General features: G+C 39.2%; 2 protein-coding genes across 3 annotated transcripts in view; both read right to left on the bottom strand.

Moving 5' to 3' along the window:
- The window catches only part of LOC137262209 (large ribosomal subunit protein uL11-like), a 394,062-nt gene that overhangs the window by 354,176 nt on the left and 22,004 nt on the right, over nucleotides 1-17,882 (bottom strand). The gene's annotated exons all lie outside the window — the stretch shown is intronic.
- LOC137261352 (DNA helicase MCM9-like) lies at nucleotides 772-17,659 on the bottom strand. Its single transcript, XM_067799094.1, has 19 exons — nucleotides 17,492-17,659; nucleotides 16,763-16,859; nucleotides 16,089-16,230; nucleotides 15,210-15,321; nucleotides 14,444-14,532; nucleotides 13,930-14,023; nucleotides 13,123-13,276; nucleotides 11,927-12,056; nucleotides 11,393-11,539; nucleotides 10,804-10,867; nucleotides 10,025-10,134; nucleotides 7,923-8,069; nucleotides 6,882-6,962; nucleotides 6,072-6,207; nucleotides 5,578-5,677; nucleotides 5,322-5,422; nucleotides 4,465-4,547; nucleotides 3,736-3,814; nucleotides 772-2,942 (listed from the first exon to the last, which is right to left on the bottom strand). The coding sequence occupies exons 1-19, from the start codon at nucleotides 17,544-17,546 to the stop codon at nucleotides 859-861; spliced, it is 4,005 nt and encodes a 1,334-aa protein (XP_067655195.1). The 5' UTR covers nucleotides 17,547-17,659; the 3' UTR covers nucleotides 772-858.

Genomic DNA, 17,882 nt, shown 5'->3' with positions numbered 1-17,882 from the left:
GCAGATCAATGCTCATGCTGGCAATCACTGGATTGTCTGGTCCAGACTCGATTACATGTATTTACAAACAGCCGCCATATAGCTGGAATATTGCTGAGTGCAGCGTAAAACTAAACTTACTCACTCTGCAGACATTAGTTTACAGCCATACCACAAAGCTTGTATTTAAATTGGTGTGGTAGTTGATCACCTTGAGGACAAGGCTTGCTACATTGTCAAGACACATCATCCTCACGATCACGCTCATAAACAACCACATGTAATTCAGTCATGAACGTAAAGTGTAACATATTCAGAGATAAACAAGGTGCTTTTTCTGATTAGTGATATATTTTCTTGTCTATTAAGATGCATATCACAAATGAAATTGGCATCCAGCATGATGTACTTGTCAAACAAAGCAGTGTCATATCAGTCAAAATCATGTGAGGGCTTCTCTACAAATCAGGTATGACACCTTTTATTAGCCAAAAAGGCAAACATTTCAAGTGATTAATTCTATTGCTGATCTGTTTCATGGTATCTTGCAGTCTTAGATTTGTAATAATATTTTATAAAATATATTTCTATCAAAATACTCTTTCAATAACCCAAAATGCACCTTACAGTCTGTGCAGGCATGGTGTAGAATATTGGTTAAAATGTTCACTTGCAAGCCATTGACACCATCAAATTCGTACATGGATACACTGTGTGAAATCCACTAATGGCATCCTTTGTCATAATATTGCTGCCATAATATAATATAATATAATATATACACTCACCCCACTTTCTTCAACCTGATACCAAAATATACAGTTCTGTATGCACTGCACGTACATAAAATTCATTTTTGAAACTTATGATAAGGAACAGTCATTTCTTAAACCGTTTAGAAGGATGAGTAAAGTCTAGCTCTAAATCAAGATCATCCAGTTCATCATCCTTCTCTGTCACGGCAAACACAGGTGATGGTTTGGCTTTAAGTTTCAGCAACCAGGCAGGGCTACTCTTGTTTGTCTGTGATACTGTAGAGTTAGCTGCCTTGCTCACATCCTCTGACGGAGAACACCCAATGGATGGCAGCCGGATATTTGAATCTGTATTTCTCTCCCCTGATTTATCTGGTACTGAAGTCTGAGAGCTGCTAAGTTGGGACAAGGAGAGAGTAGCTGGCATTCGGAATGAAGTGTCTTTATTTGACTCTAATTCATGATTTGATTTCATCCAATCTTGGTTCATTTTATCGTTTTCACTTTCAGAACATTTCTGCTTATTTTCTTTGTTCTGTTGCCCTGAAATCCATAAATGCCCTGAAAGAATACTTTCAGACACAACATCCGACTCTGAACTAGAGTTCAAACCATTATCACTCACAGAATCAGATTTAAGGAATGAGAATTTCTTGAGTTTATTTAGGGTTGCCTCGGCAACATTTCCTGGGGATTTCGTACATCTGGGCCTCTCTGATGCACTGGTTATGTTTCTTGTAGAAATCGGTGTCTCTTTATTGGAGTCTGTTAAATCAAAACATGCTCGTTTTTTCTTCTTTGCGAAGTTTGGAAGAGGGTCATCTAAAATGTCATCAATGAAGCTTAACTCTGTATCCAGAGAGGAACAGGAAGACTTAGATTCTCCACATCCAGAAATCACTGACGAAGGCTTCAAACCAGTTCCAGTTCTACAACTTGAATCTGATAAACTCATACTATCAGGACATTTCATTTTCTTCCTTGACTTTGATTTGGTTAATTTCTTTGAAGGCTTTAAAGTCTCTCTTTCTTCATTATCAAGTTTTCCATCAGTCGTTGAGACTTCATTAGATGTTTTCTTTGAATCTAAATTCTGTTTTGTATTGGATGTCTGTACAAAGTCATTATCATCCATATTGTCGTCTGCTGCACTCGTATGACCTTGATTCATTCTCTGTTTAACCTTGGCAGCCATTGATTTCTTGGCAGTGGGTTTCCTTTGGTCTTTAACATAAACAAGTCTGCCATGATCGTTTTCAATGTTCTCTAACACATCTGCCTTGTTTGGAGTCGAAGCTATTCTTGGAATATTTGGCTTTCGGTTAAATTTGTCCAATCTGTTTTTGATCATCTGGCTGACCATGGAATATTGAGAATCTGACTCTGGAGATTTATTTTTTTCTTTGCTGCCAAGATTTGTTGGTTTGATAACTTTCTTGGATGGCTTCAAAAACAACTCCTCAGCATCTTCACTGCTGGAATTCAACAGATCTGATAAGGAGGATGAATTAAACAAATTTGACTGGTTTAAACTGTTTTCACAGACCCTTCCAAGATTTCCTTCGCTAGAACCATTTGGCCCAGTTACTGCAGGGCAGGGATTATCCGTGTCAGATGTTTCGTGTAAAACAGATCCTACTGAGTCTACATCATCACTGGGAGAGATACGTTTATCAGTATCCGGTGGTTCAGGCACCGAAGCTGATGAAGCTACTGAGGATGAGCTGTCAGTTAACCTAACAGACTGTTCTCTGGTACTACTTCTACTTCTGTCCTGCATGTTTATCTGTTCTGTTGAACATGTCCTGTCCTGTGATACATCATTTTTCTTTCCTCGACCAGGCTTGTAAGTCAAAGACTGTCCAGCTGTCCTTGGGAACATTATGTTATGTTCATCATTATCTATTCCAGATATCACTGAATGATTTGGGACCCTCTGCCCTTCATCAAGAGCTGTTGTATTCCTGTTTGTCACCTCTTGAACGTCTGATACATCCCTTACATCTGATAAGTGGATAATCTCCTCTTGTTGCCCCCTGCTATTTGGCACTTCTGACTCGTGCCCTGTGCTGCCAGGGTCAGTGCCAGTAGCTCCAGCTGGTGGTTGACCTTCATGTCTGTGTTGCTTGGCCCGCTGATACTCAGCCAGCTGAGTTCGCTCCTCCTCCAGAAGATCATGTAGGCCTAGGTGCTCCAGGATCAGCTCAGCTGGAACAGTGAGTGAGTGACTTGACGAGAGTGGAAGAGATAGTGTGGGTGGGTGAGTGAGTGAGTGAGTGAAGGGATGGGTTAATGGGAAATACTGTAGATGAGTTAGGTGACGAGTAAAGAGACAGTGTGGGTGGGTGAGTGAGTGACAGAGGGGATGGGTTTATCAGAAGTAGGGTTGATGAGTGAGTGATTGAGTTTTTAACAATTTTCCTTCAATATAACAGTGGGGGACAAAAGAAATGGGCATCACAAATTTTGCCCATGTTGGGAATTGAACCCAGACCTGCGGTATGACAAGCAAAAACCTTAACCACAAGGCTACATCACCACTCCGAGTGAGGGGATGGGTGGGTGGATGGGCGGATGAGTGAATGAGAGAATAGGTGGATGAGTGAGTTTTTTTTATGAACAAGTGATTGGATGGGTGATGGATGGATGGGTGAATGAGTGATTTGGTGGGCAAGCATGGATGGATTAGGAAGAAATAAGTCCATGAGTGGAGGAAACGGGTGGGTAAGTTGGTGGGTGAGTGGTATGATGGGTGGGTGAGTTAGACGATGAGTGAATATATTGTTGCCAGAAGTATTACTTCCATGCAATACTCCATCAAAGTACAGACTCAATTTATTGCTTGTTAGGTCAAAAACAAGAGAGATTGTTTTCACACAGAAAACAATATAGCCTTTCAGAACATCCAGTTTATTAAGTAAACAATTTATTTCCTTTCAACTTCTCTCACAAAATCAAGTCTCTAAGACATATCAGTATTGAAGTGTTTAACCAACTTTACCTTGAAGCTTGTACTCATCTTCTGCATCCTCTGGGAAGGCTGTGTGTAGGGCATTCACCCCACCCAGCAGTGCTGCCCCCTGGAAGTAGTGGAGAGAACCACTGTTTAAGACTGTTTAAGTCTTTTATGGGTATATACTCTTAAGGGACTTCATACAGGTGAGACAAAACTGCTTCAACAGACAATGTACTAAACTGTACCCAAACATACACATAAAAGCATGTTTAAAAATAATAATTTCTCTGGATACTGTTTGTGTCGTGTATCCACCGTGATTGGCCTTAGTCAATGACAGAACAACAATTCATGTCATAACAGCAGCCATGTTTATTCCACCACCCTACATTCAAGGGACATCACTCTAGTTGACTCTAGCATTAGAGCTGGCATTAAGTCTTACGGAGTTGTCTCCCTTAGACTGTTAACTTTATATACTTTTAAGTGCCATACACTACAGTTTGTATGTTGTTTAACGTCACCTTTTGCAGTATTCCAGCTCTATAGTGGCAGCAGTTTACTTTATACCTTCGTGGTATGGAGACAGCCACTATGAATGTGAGATCTATAGTTTCTGTGTCTAAAGCGCTTTTGCAAGTTATAGGTCTTGTAGTATATGTTTGTCAACTTATGAAAGACATATACTGTTTCAATAATATGACAGAAAAACAGGAATCCAAACCTCTGTCAGCCACCCTGATATGCATGACTGTCAGTCTCCCCCCTACATACCTGCATAGAAGACTCCATCACTGTGACGGCGACCACAGCATCCGGAACCAACACCTCATCCCGGAACATCAGTCGAGCATGAGCTGGAACACCCCAGAAGGGAGAACATTATCCCCTACAGGTTAATGACCGTTGTCCACTTATTCCACTTTTCTTTACAACTAAGAGATCTTGACAAGGAGATGGAGACACAGACATTGGAGTCTGGCTTCTAGAATGTGCCATTGCTCTCACACCAACTACCCATCAACGAACCACTTCACATCACAAAATTACATTACTATGTCGTGGGAGCGTGTGAATTGTGAGTTTTACAGCTGCTTTTAGCAGCAATTACCCAACAATAGCCATTGCCCATAATTATGCACTGTGACAACATAATATCCTTGCTGGAATATTTTCAGAATGGTGCACTGTCTGTCGGGCTAGATGGACCCTGACTCACCTTGAGCAGGACAGACACTGTCTGATCTTGAGCTTGACAGACCCTCTCACCTAGAACTTGAAAGATCCTGCCTTGCTTTGAGCTAGACAGACACTGTCTTGCCTTGAACTAGACAGACCCTGTCTTACCTTGACCTTGACACACACCACCTCACTTTGAACAAGACAGACACTATCTCACCTTGAATTAGACAGATGCTGTCTCACCTTGAACTAAACAGATGCTGTCCTTAAGAACTAGATGAACACTGTCTCACCTAGAGCTAGACAGATTCTGCCTTACCTTGAACTAGACAAACACTGTCTCACCTAGAGCTAGACAGATTCTGCCTTACCTTGAACTAGACAAACACTGTCTCACCTAGAGCTTGACAGATTCTGCCTTACCTTGAACTAGACAAACACTGTCTCACCTTGAGCTAGACGGATCATGCTCTGTAATAACCTCATGGTTGTTCTGGCGGCATTCCTGTCATCAGCACTTCGCTGGGCTCGGTAGTAGGACCCCAGCACCCTGAAATGTCAGGGAAATAAAACATCAGAGTCAGGAGTGTCATTAAGAAATATGACACATACTACTCCACTGTTTTCCCTATATGGACTTTGTGATCAGTTACAGAGGACGTCCACAGAAATCAGGTCACAGTTATTACAATACTGCTGGCTCACCTCACTGCTCCATCAGTCAGCTGTGGTGTAATGGTCTTGATGAGGGCAAAATATGCCTGCATTTTCTCCAAACTCCACAGGGACTTGAGGTCAAGGTCACCTGAAACAATCGTATTGGGTTCCATGTGGAAGACAGCAACAATCATCTCTGATGACTGTAAGGATAATGTCTTGCTAATGCAATGGTGAAATAAGCCCTTGACTATGAGCTGCGATCAGTGTAACTACACATCTTCATTATAAACCATGCTGGGAGAAGGCCCGAGGTAGAATAGGTAGAATAGGCAACTATGCTTATCGGAAGAGGCGAGTAACAGGATCTGGTGGTCAGACTTGCTGACTTGGTTGGCACATGTCATCGGTTCCCAATTGCGCAGATCAATACTCATCCTGTTGATCCAAGGATTGTCTGGTCCAGATTTGATTATTTGCAGACAGCTACCATAGAGCTGGAATATTGCTGACTGTGGCATAAATCTAACTCACTCACTCACCCAAAGGGTCCTTGTGTTCCAGTATGTAAGAGGAGACAACTCTGTCCCAGTCCTCATTCTGCGAATCCAGGAGGACAAGCACCAGGTCAAAACGGCTCAGCAGTGGGCTAGCCAGCGCTACGTTCACACAGATAGACTGCAACAAGAGATTCATCACATAACGTAATATTAAAAAAATATTTATAACTTTGACACACACCTGTATACAATACTCGGGAACCTAGGAAGTGCATTCCATAACATCACTCGTCATTCTAAAGATACCCTGGAACCAAAGTCAGACTCTAATCACATTTTTTTTAATGTCTGATTTATGAAAAATAAATAATTAGCAATGCAATGACCAAGTGACAGACCTTGTCATAAGCACGTCACAATGTCTTGATAATGCGATGGTGAAATATGCCTTGACTACAAGCTATAGTCAGTGTAACTTCACATCTTCATTATAAACCATGCTCAATTCCCCACATGGGCACAAAGTGTGAAACTCATTTCTGGTATCCTGTGCTGTGATATTGCTGGAATATTGCCATTTACTATAAACATTTACTATAACCTTAATTCCCCACAATGGTACAATGTGTGAAGGCCATTTCTGGTATCCGGCTATTGCTGAAGTATTGCTAAAACCATCCTCACTCACTCACTGCTACAGACTTTATACAGACCAAGTAAGAGAGTCTGGATAAATGCCCACGCAGGTCAGTGAAACCACAAAAGGCCTTCATCCATTGTACACAGGATTTGGAAACTTTGAAATATCAAATACCAACAACATAGGTTTGAAGGTAAGCTACAGTGACTTACTTGGTCTGGGTCATAGTGACCTTTAGGGTTTGTAGCAGCAAGGATTGTTGTTCGTGTGCTGAGCTTACACACCATCCCGGCCTGCAACACACACATACTTATATTACAGATGAGAAGCAACACTGTATGCTAGAATGGACTAAATGTGCAAAATTGTAAGGGATAATAGCTTGTAATTAAATGTCACAATAAAATTTTTAAAATTTATTTAGAACCCTAAATCATGTGAAGTTGGGGGGAATAACGTGTATGAAATAAAACTGTATCATATTTTTATTTCACCATCAATTTTCAAAGGTAAGGAATCTGGGTTGTCAACGCAACTCATCCAGTACTTAAGTGTATATGACTTTGAGAGTCTGAGATATAAAATGCTGTTTTCTATATACAGATTTTTACACAAGCATGTGTGTCTTTCCACACAAGTATAAGAATTTTTGTGTTTTGGGAGAGTGAACAATATGTGAATTCTAACAGATTTTGTAAAATTTGTATGCCACACAAGTGATCCATTATTTCTTAATCACTTTGATCACTCCTTTGAGGAAAATGCACTGATCATAAGCACTTTAAAATTACCAAATGACAGTTCAGCTTTGACATTGTTTCTAGAAGAACATTGGTTTGACTTTGTGTCACAGTAAGATCCTACTAATGTCAAAAATGCCACTCTGATGATGTAAGCAATACATCAATAAGTTCACCAATGCATATATGATTTCATTACCTCATATATTTTTAACCATATGGGTAAAGAAAAACAATATATTTATTCAACTGCAAGTCTGCAACACATTTTCTCCCAAAACAAATTAACACTAAAATTTTGACATAAGAACATGGGTTCCAGTCCACAAAGCAGTTAAACTATTATGACCTGTCGTAACTTTATACTATATCAGTGGCCTGCAAATGATGTGTGAATGACGAATTCTTTGGGGATAGGTACCTGACTGTCCAAAAATGTATGCAGTAAAATATTTACTCAACATGCTCAAGAATGATTGATGAACAAAACACAAAGGCATCATGTTTACCCACCTTGGCTACGCTGATGGTCTGCTGTTCCATGGCCTCATGAATACTGGCCTTGTCATGTTCCCGGATACTGTTGAACTCATCAATACAACACAACCCTCCATCAGCCAGAACCAGGGCCCCCGCCTCTAGCTGCCACTCTCCCGAGTCCTGCCGACAAACAATGTCTAGTGACCATCTACACACAGATACTACTTCCCCTTCACAACCATATGTCTACAGAACCAGGTCCCTTGCCTCTAGCTGTCACTCCTGTGAGTCCTGTCGACAAATCATGTCACGTGACCAGATGAGCTACACACAGATACTACACTTCCTCTACACAACACAGTCAATCAGAACCAGTGTGCCAATTCTCCCAACCCTCTAGCCTGTGTTGAACTTACAGACAATGTTTTGCCAGTACTGTCAGTTCTCACATTTAGATTGCTGCTATTGTGTGCTGGTAATGAGGTGTCTTGGTGTCCACATGATTTGACTACAGTGTATGACTAGGTAACCATATTGACAGCTCTGACTAGTGTAAAGTCAGGCAGCGTTAATCTGAACATTTCCTTTTTTCATCCAAACGTTTGGATAGTAAAATATACACACTACTGGAAGGAACCATTATGTACAACACTACAGTAGAGTTACTTCCCTTTGACATGTGGATGTAGTGTTGGGAGGCAGCCTAAGTAAACTTAGTCTCAGTGTTATTCGTTACACTCCACCACTGAGTCTAACAAACCCTAGTAGAAGGTCATGTCAGGTAACCTTTGAGCAACCTATGACTGTCCAATCAATAGCGAGACGGTTAAATAGATTTAACCCATCAGACAACGGCTACTGCTTAGGGATCAGAGGGACTTACAAAATATTCAGGTCACTGACACAGATCTCTCCACAAACATAAATCTGCATATAACACAGTTTTTTGACCTGCAGTATGTACGCTTTGGGGTTTCTGTTGACATGATAACCATTAGCTAATATTTCCGCAAGCTGACATCCTTGAATATTGCCAAAAACACTATTTTCAATGACTGTTTACTCACCATTGTGATGGTTGTAAAGTGTGCCGTGTGCATCACCCGGAAGTGAGTGTATGCTAAATAACATTCAGAATCATTCAGGCAACATTTTCGAGATAAAAAGTTCAAAAGGTATGAGCAAATGTCCACTTTCACGATTCGGTAAGATGTGTTCTGATTGGTCAATCACAAAGGTTACCTGACACAACCTGGTTGATAGACTCAGTAGTGGAGTGTAACAAAAAGTACTGAGGCTAGGCTTCCTTATACTATGTTGGGAGGCAGAATATCAAATATGATCACATCAGCGTGTCACAAGATCTCAGCCAATCACAAGAATATCTGATGTCTTCCACACTTTGTTGTTGTACCAAAAGCGAACAAACCTTTCTTGCCAATAGAATATCCAATTTCTTGTCCAAAATATTTAATCATAAAATTAAAATTAGCATTAGGATTTTCCTCTTTGTGTCCACACATTTCTATTTTTCTTGTGCTGCAGTAATTTCATATCTTTTACACAAGGGAGAAAGTGACAAGTGCCAAGTGATCTCACTGGTTATGACATTTAGCTAGGTATTTATACAGCAAGTTAAAGCATGACAGGTATTACTCAAACTATCAAAAAGTGAACCTGTTAATTGATCTAAATCACAAACTAACAACAGGTTCAACTCAGAAATGTCACCTCACTCATCATTATTCCATTGAATTCTGCCGATCTACCTTCTTGATGTACCACCAGATTGATGACGTAAAAGTGTAATTAGCTAATCCTTTAACTAGTTAAACAGTTAACTTTCAGATCTAGAGAGTTAAGCACCATATTAATGAATCAACTGTAAATGAACATAAAAAATAAACAAGATTGGTTACAGCCAGCTACCATTTTGATATCACGAGAATCGGATTATTGGGGTCCAGTTTTCATCCACCTAATGTTCAAGCTACCATACACAGTTAAACGTCATGTTCCTTAGAATAAAGTTTTCCACATCCACAATTTTCATCTTTATGTGTACCACTTCTAAATTCCAATCAAAGACTACAAAGGGAGGCAATCAATACCACTAAGTCAAGGTTGTTCCTCACCTTGACAGCCGTGACTGTGAGTCCAGCGCTGGTGCTGCCTATACCGGTGGTGAGAACAGATCGTGGGGTGATCTTGGTGGCATACTTGAGAAACTGAGATTTCCCTGTACCTAGATACAGACAAAAAGGATAAATACTGGTTACTTGTGACATTGCACACGTGCATGTGTATATTGACACATATGATTTGCTACAAGTGATGGATAAATTTGTTTGCTGCTTAACACACCCCTCAGAAATATTAGGATGTTATGGGAGTTGACTGTAAATAATGGACCAGACAATTCAATGATCAACAGCATGAGCATTGATCTACACAACCAGTGACATGTCAGCCAAGTCAGTCTGACCTCCCGATCCTGTGAGTCACATCTTACGACAAGCAACGGTTACTGAAGACCAATACTATGTGTCTATCTTGATCAAACTACACACTATTTTGTTACTTAGATATGAGAGAAGATGTCCCCACTACTGCGATTGCCAACAAAATGCCTTCATGAGATCCAGCAAACATGGGACATAGACACAGAATGCATGACTCACTATACAACCCTTGAAACTGGTAGAAAAATAATGAAGACAGTGTCAGTCATGGTATGCAGGATCCAGCATAAGTACATCAATCTCGAAGATCACTGGATGATCAAGTGTAAATGAAGCTATCATGCTTATCACGAGGAAGTGAAAATGATTTCAACATAACTGTCTTCTGAAGAAGAAATGTGCTAATGATGACAGTCTATATATTGCAATCTCAATATTTTCAGTCAACGCACCAGGGTCCCCAACGAGCAGCAGATGTATTTCTCCTCGCACCTTGGATCCACTGTCATCAACTCTCTGTTGAAGCAAACACCCAAACATCACCACACGCAACATGAGATTTCATCAGAGTAACCCATTTCTATCCTGGGAAACCATCATATTAACCTATATGCCATTATCCTTTTGACTTGTTTGATATGGGATAACATATTTGTTTGTCATGGGATAAGATCTTATTAAGTTGTTCGTTTCATGGGATAACATGTTAACCTGATTGTGTCATGGGATAACACTGTGTTAACCTGTTTGTGTCATAGTATGATGTCACATAAACCTGTATGTGTCATGGGATAACACTGTATTAACCTGTTCATGTCGTGGGATAACATCATATTAACCTGATTGTGTCATGGGATCACATCATATTAACATGTTTTTGTCATGGGACATCATCATATTAACCTCTGTGTGTCATGAGGTAACATCGTATTAACCTGTTTGTGACATGGGATAACATCATATTAACCTGTTTGTGTCAAGGGATAACATCATATTAACTTTTTCTGTCAAGGTTCACCATCATAATAACATCATACCTACCTGAACACCACCTGCCATCACCATGGCAACTGATAGCTTGACAACATAGAGTCCATACACTTGAGGACAGAAACTGGCCAGAATTTTGTTTCTGGCAGTGAAAGGTTCCATCTTGTGTTCATCCCAAAATGCCACTATCTCTGATTTCTGGGATGAAGTTGAATTGCAAAATAATTATTACACAGAAGTCAGACTCAATTCACTTTCCATTAAAATTTATCCTGTGTCAGAACCCCATTTATACGAAAAAGGAGCCCAAATTTATGGGAAATCTAGACTTTCTTCTTTTAGGGATCTATGATTACAGTATAGGAAAACAATATAGTTCAGGGTCAATAAGAAAGACTATAAGACTGAATGACCACCTGTGATGATTACACTAAACAATTACAAAAGCTGGCTGTGGAATAATTACAACTTGAAATCAAAATCCAGTGTTTTCAAATTGTTTGAAGTTCTTGTTATTGAAGAATTAGAAAAAGTGAAATTTACCGACATAAATGTAAAAACAACTTCATCATCAATGTAACTAACCATCTCCTGCGTGATGAGGACAGAGTTTCTCTGTTCATTGGTGACGAGGACGTGATTGGCCTTCAAGACAATCTCGATGTCACACTTGCTGTCTGCCGACAGGTTCCTCCAACGTCGTAACACTGTCCCACTTGAGGAAAGACAATAGGAGTAGAATTCTCATCAACTAACACTATGCATTTATTTGGGCTGCCCTTGCATTTATTAGTTATTACTGCTAGAAACATATTAGATGATCCTGCGCACTAAATGCATTTGTGACAAGAGAGGCGGTACAACGAATTGGTGAGTACACTTGGCTGCTACAGGTAGGGTGACGATTATGCACGAGCAATACATGCTACCCGTGACATGAAATCAACATCGCTACTGATTAACACCTGTCTCGCTACTGTGTAACACCAGTCTTGCTACTGTTTTACACCTGTCTCAATACTGTTAAACAGATTTCATTTGTAGTAAAAAATGTCCAACTTTGGAAAACATGGGCAAATAGTTCATTCTCAGGCAAGGGAGATAGCATACAATGTTATCATGTATATATACAAAAATTGTGCAACCAAAGCAGATTCTCGTTTACAAAGTAGCCTTGCTACTGGACTCTCAATGGCAACTTTAAAGCGCATTAAGGCTGAAGGTGGTATGAGTGCGAGTGGACCTACATTTATCAGTCCCACCAAGTTGCGCAAACCCAAAACTTGCAGTTACAAACTTCATGATTTTGACCGGTATGCAGTCCGTCAATTTGTACAAAGTTTATATGGCGTAAAAAACAACTACCCACTCTGGATACGATGTATGATATGGCAAAATGCCAGTTGAACTACAAGGGTTCTAAGGAAAGTTTTTGAAAAAATCCCAAAGACATGGGGTTTAGGTGGCGAAAAACGCAGTCAAACCGTAAACTTTTAATGGAACATAAAGATATTGTTTCCAAGCGTTTGCAATACTTGCGTGCAACGCACGGGGAACATGAACTTCTTGTTATTTATCAGACAACCTGTCTCCCTCTTGTTTCAAGTGGATCGTTCTGTGGGGCGTTCCCAAGTATGCAAAATGGGCTCATTTGTCAGGTAGTGGATCATCTTATATCTGTTTGCCAGTAATAAGTTAACACAATATAGCAACATTTCATGCAAGTTTGAGAATTATATTGACAAATGCTTCCAGACTTGCAGTCATAGTCTGTGACCTACCACACAGTGATATCATCACCAGCCTTACAGCTGTCCACCAGGTCGTCCTCCAGCACCACCCACATGGACCGGGGGATAGTTCCTACTGCCAGGCGCTGCGCCTGTTCCTGTATCTTGATCTCCTGGTAGTTCCGACACTTGACTGGAGGGGCACCTGCACACCAGCACAATTTGAAAGACACAATAAACTATGTTTATGACAAACTAATTATAGTTTGTAATAGCTAAAGCCTAGACAAAGACTAGAGAATCAGCAGGAAAAGTGTCTATGTCTATTCACATCTTTCCCATCAGTAAAACCTAGAATGTAATACATTGTCTGTACTGCAATACAGGAGTCGCAAATGAATGGAATGTATCATGAACCTTGTTTGTGAAACAGTATTGTACTGCTGTAACGTTACACTACTCACGACCATGCTGACAGTTACACCTGCAACAATTCATCCAAACCTCATTTCGATTCAGTATTTGATACTGGATCCTTGATGTATTATTTTTTGTATGATTCTTCACCAAAGATTTTAATTAATTTTATTTATTTTATCAGCATTTTTAAACGTGAAATCCTCAGCTTGGCAATGAGAAAAACAATTCTCTCAATGGATAGTGAGCCCAGCATCAACCAGTAACGCTGGATAATAATGGTTATCGAAAATCAAAACTAAGGCATCAGATTCCATATTTGATGAATCGAACCAAATCATTACAGCCTTCTTCACAGTTGCTTTGGATATAATTGTTGCTTTATTTCTCTAGATGTAAGCTCGATGGAAGACAAAAACACACGTGAACATTCAAAAATACCTTGCTCACTGAGAGTGGTGAAGTTCATAGAGTTACACGCCTCATTAGTGCACTTTGATGGTTTAACCATTGAATAGAACTGCTCAAAGTCGGCCTGGTAACAGACAGAACAATTATTATCTGCTTGAAATTACACAGATTACAAGCACATATTTCTGTGTCTTACAACAAACATGGAACTGCTGAAAACCAGTTTTAACCAGGGCCCTTATTCTCGAAACGTTCGTAGCCCTAAGAATTCTTAACTTTTATCGTAGCCAATGTGTTGGAATGGGCTTAAGAAGTTTGTAGGGCTACAAACGTTTCAAGAATGGCAAGCCAGATCTTCAAAGGATCCTAGTAAGTAGTCGATGGCACGTTAACATTAAACTGTTAATCTACATATAGATTATGGTAATGTACCCATCAACGTCATCCTCAGAAGCAATTTCCTGAATACACTACGAGTACTGACAGATATTAATGTCACTTAAATCATTTACACATTTCTAAAAGTATTCAACTGGGAACTAACCTTGACATTGAAGACTGTCCTACACTTGGTACAGATGAATTCTTTCTCATATTCTAAAATTCGAACAACTGTTGCCCTAATCACAGTCCCTGAAAAGAATTCACACATATCTCATGCTGTACTGAGACAAAGTTCCCATAGCAACAGAGTGGTCAAGGCAAAAGAACCATGCAATAACAAGAGTACTGAAACAAGAACAAACTCAGAACTAAGTTATAATAATAAACAGAAATTTCTTTTACAAAACCATTATAGGTGATGTTCATATATTTGGGAGACAGGAGAAAGAAACATCCAATTATTTCAAAATTAAACCAAATATTGTTTGCAAATCAACTGCTTTCTTGCTGTCTGCGATTGTTGTCAGTGGTCAAACATCAGAGTCTGGTAAACTTGTCATATTCAGTTAAAAAATACTGTTATCGTGAAACAGCAAACATTTTGAATGGTGCATTTTACCAATATCTGATATCAGACATACCTTCTTGGACTAATGATCTCAAGATTGCAGTTCTTGTGAGATAATTGGAGAATTAGTTCAACTTTTACCTATTTTTAATCAGTAGAATATCAAATGCATATGGTACCATTAAAATATTGATGTTTGCATCAACAATTCAGAAGTTACAGGATGTTCAAATAAAATTACAGGCAAACCCTTTGGTTAGATTGGATGAGCAGGGGCAAATTTCTGTATATTTTTTTGGTCGTTACATTATTTCTTAAACAGAGAAGGGTCATTGTGGTAATTATAACACATAAATACCTGTCACAGAGAGAAAGCTGCCAACATCTGATGTCCTGGGAAGGGTCGTGCGGGTCAGCTCTGGACAAACCGGAAGGCCCATGACTCGAGCATGAATGTTCTGTTTTATTTTCTGGCAGGAGAAAAAATAAAGAATATACAGCATTTCTTTTGCTGCCCAGTATACATAAAAATATAATTTCACAGCTTCTGAGTTTCTTGGGTAAATACAATAGTATTAGTAGATTAAAAACTTTAAGATTGTTTTGCTCTTTTCATTGGCAATCTACAAGTTGAGGTGATGAAGAATGAGGACATTTTTTTATGGATAAACAACTTCTTTATTCTGCACAGGCGATGTTTCGACATAGATTCTAAACTCAACAACATTAGCATCTATGTCGAAACATCACCCATATAAAATAAAGAAGTTGTATAACCATAAAAAATTGCCCTCATTCTTTAAGAATGTGGTTTAAATTGCCCAGAAGAAAATATCACAAGAAAATGACACTATTTGAATCATAATTCATTGTCTTCATGTGAAACATTCTCCCACCTACTGATGTGTGGATACCTTAGAAAACAATTTACGTTATAGGAGCATTTTTAAGATATAGCCACTGGCCTGGTAGTCCGTGTCTCATAAAAATCCAATCCAGCAGTAAATCTCCAGTCATTAGCCCAACTGGCTAGTGAATTTTGTATTACTTTCTACATCAAAATTTTGGGCTAGTGAACTTTCAGACATAGTTAGGCCAGCTGGCTAGCAAAATTTGGAAACTATTTCACACATTGCCCTCTCATGCGGATTGGTTTCTGTCATAGCTCACTGAGACAAGCAACCAGTTGTATATATCAATTCAGTTATATACACACTATCACAGGTACAATACTTACCATCCTGTGTTGAGCTTCATGCTCAGATTTTACAGTCTCCTGTACAGTCACCAGAGTCTCATCAAACAATGACAACAGTTTCAATGGGGATGCCAGAAGTACCTCACAGACTGTTGTGTTGCTCTCAAAGAGCGAAAGAGCACTGAAGAAAACAATTTGGTGTTGAAATAAACACATTAAACATAGAACTATTACTGATATTTCACATTTAACTAGAATGTGCATTCCCAGCCCCAATTTCACAGATATAGCCCGAAAATACATTTACTGTTCAGTTACTTTCAAGAGTGGGTTATTTAACAATAAAGTCAGACCAAATTTAATTCTTGTTTAACAGATCCGACGTTCATATTTTTTGCAAGGATAAGAAAAAGAAGAATTTCCCTTGCTCAAAAAATAAAAGTTTAATATTTTTATTGGCCAAAAATGTAAATGCGCAAGAAATGTTTTCAGATTGTTTTTCCCCCATAAACACTTCCTAAATATCCAAAAGGCAAAATGCTTTTTAGCATTCAAAAGGAATATTACTTTCCCTGGTGATTTGTATTCTTATTTCTTTTTCCTCCTGCTTTAAGTTTTCTGATGACAAATATCCGAATAGCAATATATAAAACCGGTCTGTCCTAGTATGTAAATTGTGAAGTCCATCTACAATGGAAGTTATGTTTTCTTACTCCACTGATACTGAGAAATGGTCTTCATCTTCATCTTCAAAAAGAATTTCCTGCAGTTCATGCTGATGGAAAGCCAACAAATATGACTGCAGGATATCTGCAAACAATGACAGAAACTTTGAAAACATTGCAAACAAGGAGGAAAATCCTTGCAAATATTATAATCCTGCTAATGTTCACAAATGACTCAAATGTTAATCTATTTCTGGGATATATGTTATAAAAAAACCTTGATCCATCAATGATCACATGCAGCAAGGATGAAAATTTAATGTTCTGCCATGCACATCCCAACAAGCTCCAGACCAAAGTGTGAGTGAGTGAGTTTAGTTAAACACTGCACTAAGCAATATTCCAGCTATATGGCGGCGGTCTGTAAATAATCCAGTCTGAACCAGACAATCCAGTAATCAACATCACGGGGATTGTTCTACACACGAAAAACGGTATTAACGAGATACGGTATGTGTCAACTAAGTCTGCCAGTCGCACCATCCGGTCTCAGTCGCCTCTTACGCATGTGTGAAGATCAGTTCTAACCCGGATCTTCACGGGTCCAAAGTATTACCCGAGTGGAGTGTGTCAATCAGTATTGACTAGCGACATCACATATCTATCAGCGCCTAGTAAACTGCATCCTCAACTATTGCTCTGCGTCGGCTGCTACATTCTGATGATACACGCAACAGAAGACAACATAATAAATTCCTCAACTGAAAACATACAAACCTTTCAACTTGGATGTCTCATCGGTGCTTAGTTCCAACTGAGACATGGTGGGCATTAACTTAACACCACTGTCATGACCTTATCCAATTGATCTGGGCGCTGTTACCACCCACAAGTACATGTCAACACCATTATAATCTGAATTTTGCGCCATATTGCTATTTTCACAACTCGCGAGATTACAGGGTATCGGACACTACTTGAACACAACGTCTTTTAACTCGAGAACTTAAGCCGTGATAATATTAGCCAACACCTGCTAACCTAATTGTCAGTGAAGATATACAATACAATATGTCACTGCTTTTGTGTATTATTTTCCAAATAAATCATAAAATGGGCAATATTAGCAAATATTATAAGATGAGCAATACAAAACGGTGAATATGCT

The sequence above is a fragment of the Haliotis asinina genome, chromosome 14, assembly GCF_037392515.1.
Source record: "Haliotis asinina isolate JCU_RB_2024 chromosome 14, JCU_Hal_asi_v2, whole genome shotgun sequence".
In the NCBI taxonomy this organism is placed as follows: Eukaryota; Metazoa; Mollusca; class Gastropoda; order Lepetellida; family Haliotidae; genus Haliotis; species Haliotis asinina.
Note: the sequence above shows the minus strand (reverse complement) of the source record. Positions and strands in the feature narration are given on the sequence as shown.

Coding starts and splice junctions, on each gene's coding strand:
- LOC137261352 (XM_067799094.1), bottom strand. CDS start 17,546: ATGCCCACCATGTCTCAGTTGGAACTAAGCACCGATGAGACATCCAAG. Junction 11,540..11,926: donor TCCTCATCACGCAGGAGATG/GTTAGTTACATT, acceptor ACTTCATCCCAG/AAATCAGAGATAGTGGCATT. Junction 5,423..5,577: donor CTGACTGATGGAGCAGTGAG/GTGAGCCAGCAG, acceptor CTGACATTTCAG/GGTGCTGGGGTCCTACTACC.